The 7,622-nt window shown below is 29.3% G+C and overlaps 1 protein-coding gene across 3 annotated transcripts; it reads right to left on the reverse strand.

Moving 5' to 3' along the window:
• Positions 1 to 327: 327 nt before the first annotated feature.
• On the reverse strand, positions 328 to 5,838 carry LOC133834249 (protein ACCELERATED CELL DEATH 6-like). Of its 3 annotated transcripts, none has more exons than XM_062263791.1 (5): positions 5,805 to 5,838; positions 5,280 to 5,601; positions 2,442 to 3,061; positions 1,077 to 1,726; positions 328 to 994 (listed from the first exon to the last, which is right to left on the reverse strand). In XM_062263791.1, the coding sequence occupies exons 3-5, from the start codon at positions 3,046 to 3,048 to the stop codon at positions 434 to 436; spliced, it is 1,818 nt and encodes a 605-aa protein (XP_062119775.1). In that variant the 5' UTR covers positions 3,049 to 3,061; positions 5,280 to 5,601; positions 5,805 to 5,838; the 3' UTR covers positions 328 to 433. The 3 variants fall into 3 exon arrangements, with proteins under 3 accessions (XP_062119775.1, XP_062119774.1, XP_062119773.1); XM_062263790.1 differs by having other exon boundaries at positions 2,442 to 3,105; XM_062263789.1 differs by lacking the exons at positions 5,280 to 5,601; positions 5,805 to 5,838 and having other exon boundaries at positions 2,442 to 4,864.
• Positions 5,839 to 7,622: the final 1,784 nt, after the last annotated feature.

The following is a 7,622-nucleotide window of genomic DNA, read 5'->3' on the forward strand; positions in this document are numbered from 1 at the left end:
GAAAATAGAGGTCCATCAAAATATAATCCCTAAGTTTGCAAGTTTTGAAAACAAATGATTATTTTATCTTTTACTATCTCGCATGTAGCTCTCGCATCCATTAGATAAAAAAAATTGTGCAAATGCAAATGCAATATAATTACTCAGGCACTATATTATTTAATTGCAAAAAAGGGGGGCGTACGTATGTGTTGTAAATAAAAGTTTCCCACACTATTATTGTAATTAATTTTATTATTATATGAATATATTCATAAAATAATTCTCAATATTTTATTTTAGTTAGGAAACATAACATGTATATATTGTAATAATATTCAAATAATTAAAATAAATTTAAAATGTTGAGTTTACTCATATATTTATGACTTGCACAAGTTATGCCTAGTGACAAATGCTATCATCATTAAGGCCAGGGCCATGATTGTCAAGCTCATGCAAATACAAGGCCTGTAGTAATTCCACTTCCTATGGCAGTGAAGAAAAGCGATCCAATAAAACAAGCGGCGATGGCAAGGGGAGCAGAAATTGACAACACTGCGTATGTACCAGTGATAAATGCTATCATCATTAAGACCAGGGCCATGATTGTTAAGCTCAGGCAATACTTATAGCCATTCCAATTCATGTTATCATTTACTGCATGTGTTATATTAAGAAAGATGTTTATCAAAACAGATGAAGCAGAGAGATACAAGGCCATTGTGTTTGTTATGATGAAGGCCTGAAATGCTATGCTGTTCCTTAGTACAGGACTCCCTGCTTCTTGTTCACGCCCAACCTCTTTGCTTATGTAACCTCCTGGCATCGTAAATCCAGCTGCAAATGTCACTGCCGCAATCAACGTAGAAGTAACTACACTAGATTCTTTATATTTTTTAATGAGTTCCTTCTGCATATCAGTAATCTTCCCGTGATTGAGTTTGATTTCTAGGATATTTTTTCCCACAGAAAGTGGTATGGAGTATTCATTGAAGAGTTCCAGCATTCTTCCCTGTTATATATATAGTGATCAGTTTACAATAAGATAAAACATAACTAGATAAAACTCAAATTATAGAAATTTAATTAATTACCTCACATAATGGGAATTGAAGCATATACGCATCTCGAATATTGTTGTTTTGTTTGTTGAGTGACATCCTATTCACTTGGGGATGAGACAAGAAAGCTTTTAGAAAGAGCGAATTCCATGAGGAAGTGGCAGCCATATGAAGTAATGGGGTATTTCCCTCCTTATCTTTTCTATTTAAAATTATTGATGATGCATGTTCTAAGATGAAGTTTACGTTGGAGAGACATGTAGTCGTCACAGCATGGTGTAGAACATTTCTGCCTTCATTGTCAACTTCTTCATAGCTATCTGGACAACTTGTCAGAATTTCCTTCATTATCTTATCACCATAACGATAATTGTAAGCTGCCATGTGAAGAGCTGTCATGCCTTTCTTATTTTTTATGTATGCACTACCTTCATTATCTTTTAGCAACATTTTTGTAATCTCCACCACATTTGGTGACTCCAAGAAAGCAACATAGTGCAGTGGAATACAACCATCATCATCTGCTTGGTTTGTCAGATTATCTACTTTCTTCAAAAGCATTTTTGTAATCTTTACCACATTTGATGGGTAGAAGGTAGCAACACAGCGCAGTAGAATACTACCAACATCATATGCTTGTTTTGTCATATAATCTACTATGTCCAAAAGGTGTTTTGTTATTCCTGAAGAATTTAAGTAAATTATCTACAACATTAACAACAACAACAATAATAATAATAATAATAAATATTTTAGAAGAAATTATATATTTACAAATATATATATATATACATATGTCAAGATAAATTATACTGTTGTAAGTTACAATAATGAAATAGAGAAATAGAGTATTTATTGGTGGAAGAAGGATGTTATACTTTCTTACATACTTACACGGCCACATTATTTGTACACGCATGCATGATTATCATTTATAATATTATTTAATTAAAATAAAATATTATTTTAATTTTTGTGTTTAAAAAATTCAAAAATAAAATTTTTACCAAACACAACCTATATGAATATATATATTTATTTAAGTTAGAGTAAGTAATAATAAAAAAAATATATTTAAAAAAATATAAATAATAAAAATTATGATTATGTATTAAATATTATTGTAATAATTGATATTTTATAATATTTTAATTATATTAATATAATTATTAAATATTTATAGTCTATTGTATTTTTTAATTAATTTTAAAAGTATAATCCCTTAAATATTTGTAAGATTTTGTTAAAGTTGATTTGGAAAAAAAATCATTAAAGCAAGAATAGGTTAAAAATATAATTTTTATATATATAAAGATATAAAGATACACACATAAGCAAAATTAATTTTAAGTGTACCCTACAAAAATAAAAAATTAGAAAAAAAAAGTTAATTATTACCTATATTTTCAGTTATTAGAACGGCTGCATGCAGTGCAGTTCTGCCATTAGGGCCACCGGTAGCTGGTGACGAACAATTTTCTAGTATTTCATTAACCGAATCTCGGTGTCGGCACTGGACGGCTATGTAGAGTGGAGTCTCGCCTGCTTTATTAGCCGAATACGAGAAATGAGGGTCTTCTCTCGTCAATGTCCGCACAACCTTAAGACGCCCGAACCGCGCAGCCTCGTGCAGCGCAGTGTCCTCCTCCTCATTCTTCATCCTTATCATCGTTTGGACACCAGAGATGCCCTCTTCAAGGTCCTGTGGTTGGGATAATTTTGCACGTTCAACTAGAAAATCAACAATGTGGTGATGGCCGTACCTTGCTGCCATGAGTAAGGGAGTCTCTTCTCTTGCATTAGTTTGCATCAACAGTGCTGGACACAAGTCCAAGATCCCTTCGACAAAGGTAGTTGTTTGACTAGTGGTTCTTGAAGTAGTGATTATATGGACATGGAGCACTGTATTTCTTTCTGGGGTCAATAACAGTTGGAGTTCACTGACCCTTCCCCTGAAGACTCTAATTTTGCCATCAGTTGCTGCTTGGAACAGCTTGCGATCCATGAAAATGCGCTCACTATGGATGTTTGTTTTATGAGAATCACTAGTGTTGTCAGAGGGCTCATGAGAAGAAGAAAAAGAAGCCATTAATTGCTCTTTAAATTTTATAAAGTATAAAGTAAATATACTTGGCCCTTCTTTAGGAGATAATATGCACAACCGCAACAAGAAGATAATATGCATGACGAGACAATTGATTTAGGAGACTAACTAGGTTTATATTATTATTAGTGTTTTTAATTATAAAAACAATATGGATATTAACTAATTTGAATATTTAATATAATATTTTCATATAACTATTTTTAATGATTTAAATTTAATTAATAGTTTTTTAATTATTAAAATAATTTTATTTTTTTTATAAATAAATTAGAGGCGGCTTTTAATATATTAGGGACGGCACATATACAAAAAAGTATGCCACATGTGAAAATATTAGGGGTGACACATAAGTCGTCCCTAATGTACCATAATAGAGTCATTTTATTAGGGGCGACTGATCAGGGGTGACATGTCGCCCCTGATATATATTAAGGGCAACTTTTATGGGGTTTAGTGGCGACATTCGTCGCCCCTAAAGTTGTTTTCTCTTGTAGTACGTGTTGCGTTATGTCGTACTTAAGCCCATATTTTTCTTGCCGTGCTCTGCTAATTCGTAACATCGTGTCGTGCCTAGCGTAAATTCATATTTTTTCATGTCGTGTTGTGTCAAAAAATCCGGCATATTTATTTATTTAGCAAGTGTCATTATTGGTGAGATTAGACAGGAGAAGAAATAATTAAGAAAAAAAAAACAAGTGAAAGGATGAGACAACTGAAAATAATGGACAACATACAACGTGTAAACAAGGGTGGAATTAATACTTGATATTTTGTCATTTGAGAAGAAATTCTTTAATATCTCTCCCATGAGATACGGTGGTCTTGTGATAGATCATATGTATCTCTATCATCAAAGGAGAATAGTCATAAGAGAAAATCATCAAAATAACGTGTAAACTGCGTTGGAATAATTGGCTGTCTATATATATATATATATATATAATCCAAGACTATAGGATGGTGATAGACTAATCACAAGAAGAAAGATCAAACAAACAGGTCAAAACGTGTTATCACTAGCACTATTAGGGTGGAATACTTGAACTTTATAGATTATCAATATATTTTGTCTAGTTTCATTTAAGAATATTTGTGGTCCAATTCTATCATCTATATGCCTAATTAATGATAATAATTGGTATTATATATGGTGTGAGAGTAGTGACTGTTGAGAAGAAAAATTCTTCACTTTCCCATAAAACAAGGTGGTCTCACTAGATGTCATTTTGTTATGTATTTACCAAAAGTGTCATTTTATTAATTGGAAATAATAAACACAAGAAGAAAGATCAAAGAAACAGGTCAAAACGTGATATCACTAGCTATAAACACAAATAGGCTCAACACGACCCAGACCATCATGCTGGGTTTAGCCGAGACATATTTTTTGAGTTATATGTTATGGTCAAAAAGTCGAGCTTACATTTACAACTAACTTTATTTGTTTTCTTTGTTATGCTCAAATTTTATTGCATTCATATTTCTAAAGTTTGAGTTTAATTTTTATTGCAAGTATAGTTTTACATATGCTTGTTTTACCCCCACGATGATATTGTGCATGATAACTTCGTGTTCCAAAGTTCAGGATAAATATTTATATCCTGAACTTTACGCTAATGATTATATGTGTATACACATAAATATATATATATATTTATATATTTATGGAGACACTCTTTAATAGTTACTACATGGATAATTACTTTAATATTAACTATTAAATTAATATCAATGATCTATATTTATAATTGTTAATTAATATTTCTAAAAATAAATTTTGATTTTTTTAAATTTTTAGGAAGGCTACATGATTATATGGCGATCACATATTTATTAAATTAAATAATTAAAAAAAATCTCATTTAAGCATTATATATTAAAATTCAAAATTAATGTAAAAAAATATATATTTACCTATTGGTGACTTGCTATATTAAGTCACTATGTTGCAACATCATCATAATTGTTAGTACTCATATATGAGTAGTAACCATTCAAAAAATTTCCATAAATATTAATACATATACACATATACAATATATATAAACAAAAGAATAAAATAAAAGAAAACACTAAAAATTAAATAAAAACTTAAAAATAAAAAATATAAACTAAATATATATATATACCTGAGACGGTGCGCGTGTAGAGGGGCGTGAGGGCGGTATCCTCGCGACGGCACCGGCGAACTCACGACGGCAACAAGACCTCACGACAGTGGGAGAGAAAAAAAAAAAGAAAGGAGAAATGGGGGATAAAATAATTTAGAAGGTCGGGTTTATGCTTTTGTAGGTTAGGAACACATTTATGGCATCAAAATTGAGTTTCGGGATGGAGATGAGGTTTTCTGAGAGAAAAAGGCTGTGGAAGGAATTATATAACTTCAAAAGAAAATGAATAATTTAATTATCTTCTTCTCTCTCGCTGGTTATCTCTCCAACATTTGCTTTGCTGAACCAATAAAAAAGGAACAATCAAAACAATCCAAAGAAAATACCCCCAAATTAAACATTTTGAAATATATATATATATACATATAATCCTGAAAAATTAATTAATAAAGAGAACACTGCAGCCAATTGATTAGAAAATCAAATAACAGTTGTATATATATATTTATATACGACTGAGTAAGAAATTTGAAAAACAATCACCTGCAGAAGGTAGCTATTCTCTTCGGATGTACAAACTAGACAAAAGGACAGAGTATTATTATATAGAACTCTACGAAAGAAGCCTACCTTGTACTCTTCCGGTCAACAGTTAAGTCAACGTTTATATGTGGTTAGTAATGTTTGTTTGAGCTTATTTTTCTATTTATTTCTTTTATATATATATATTTACTTTATATATATATAAATATATGTTCTATTAAAAAATAAAATTTTAATAAATGATTTTTTTCTTGATTTTAATATATATATAATATTAAAAATATTTAACGAAATATATTTTATGAATTAAAAATATAATAAAATAATTATTTAGTAATTATAATAATATTTAATACAAAACTAAACATTTAATAATTATATTAAAATAAATTAAAATTTATAGAAAAATTATTATTGTAATAATATGTAATATATAATGTTCATATTTATTAAATTTTAGTAGGAAAAATATTTACTAATTATATTAGTATAAAATTAAATATTATAAAATATCATTATTATAATAATACTTAATGCAACATTAGATATTTAATAATTATATTAATATAAATTTAAATATTATAAAATATCATTGTTATAATAATAATACACAATCTTAAGTGTTATTAAATATTTTTTCATTATATTTAAAAAGAAAACATGTTCATAATCTAATTTATATAAATCTATATTCATATAAATTACAAAAAATATTATAAATACATTATATATAGGTGTCGCGACTCATATGTGTACAAGTAGTATGACAATGTAACTACATAAGAAATTAGAATAACACATTTCTATTCTTTATTAAAAATAAACAAGTTTTTTCTTCAATCATTGAAATGTGATTTAAAAAATATTATAAATATTTTGTACCTTAGATATGGTAGTTGGTGATCTAAAAATATTATTTAAATAAAAATCATAGATAATATTTTGGTTTAATTTTTCATTTAATATGTTTATGTCATTCTTTTATAGATAATATCATTTTTTATTTAAAATTTACATAACAATCATAAAAGCATAATAAAAATGAATAACAACATTTTTTAAATAAAACTAAGTAAATTTGCATTGTACACGTTGCTTGTACCTAATATATATATATATATAAAAGTGTACAAATAACAAATTCTTGATTTAATAGTGTTGACGCCGTTTTTCGTCAAACAGTAAAAGAAGAGCACGTAAACAATGAATGACAATGGCTAAATGAAATAAAACAAATCAAACACGCAATTTTTACGTGGTTCAGCAGTTAAATCTGCCTAGTCCACGAGTCTCTGTTATTAATCTTAAGATTATCTCTGAAAATTCCTTAGCATGAATTCTTCAGAGTTTTCTCTCAAGGATCAGAATTTCGGTCCATTACAATGGTGCATGGCTTCTCTATTTATAGAGAAGGATGCAGAATACTATCCCACATATTTTGGGTAGTTACTCTTTTGTGAATAAATAAATGGCTTTAAATGCCTATAATCAGATATAAAAGGAAATGTCCCTGAAGACCAGGAAACGCATAACTGACCAAATAATATCCCACGATTCTTGGGGATTTACATTAATAAATGAGGATTACATCTCATATTTATAATACTTGTAGATATTCAAGGTGGTTATCGCGTATCTCTAAGGCTTTAGCATCCCAGGTTTCACGTCATTGTTCGAGCTAATGGCATCTCCCGAGATCACGTGTCTTTCGAGATCGTACGTACATCTAGCTCGAGACCCCCGATCCGAAGTCATCCCCGAAGATGAGTGTGTTCTCGGAGCTACCTTTCGAGATCGAGATCTTTTCGAGCTCATATA

This window comes from Humulus lupulus, chromosome 5 (genome assembly GCF_963169125.1).
Source record: "Humulus lupulus chromosome 5, drHumLupu1.1, whole genome shotgun sequence".
Classification (NCBI taxonomy): domain Eukaryota; kingdom Viridiplantae; phylum Streptophyta; class Magnoliopsida; order Rosales; family Cannabaceae; genus Humulus; species Humulus lupulus.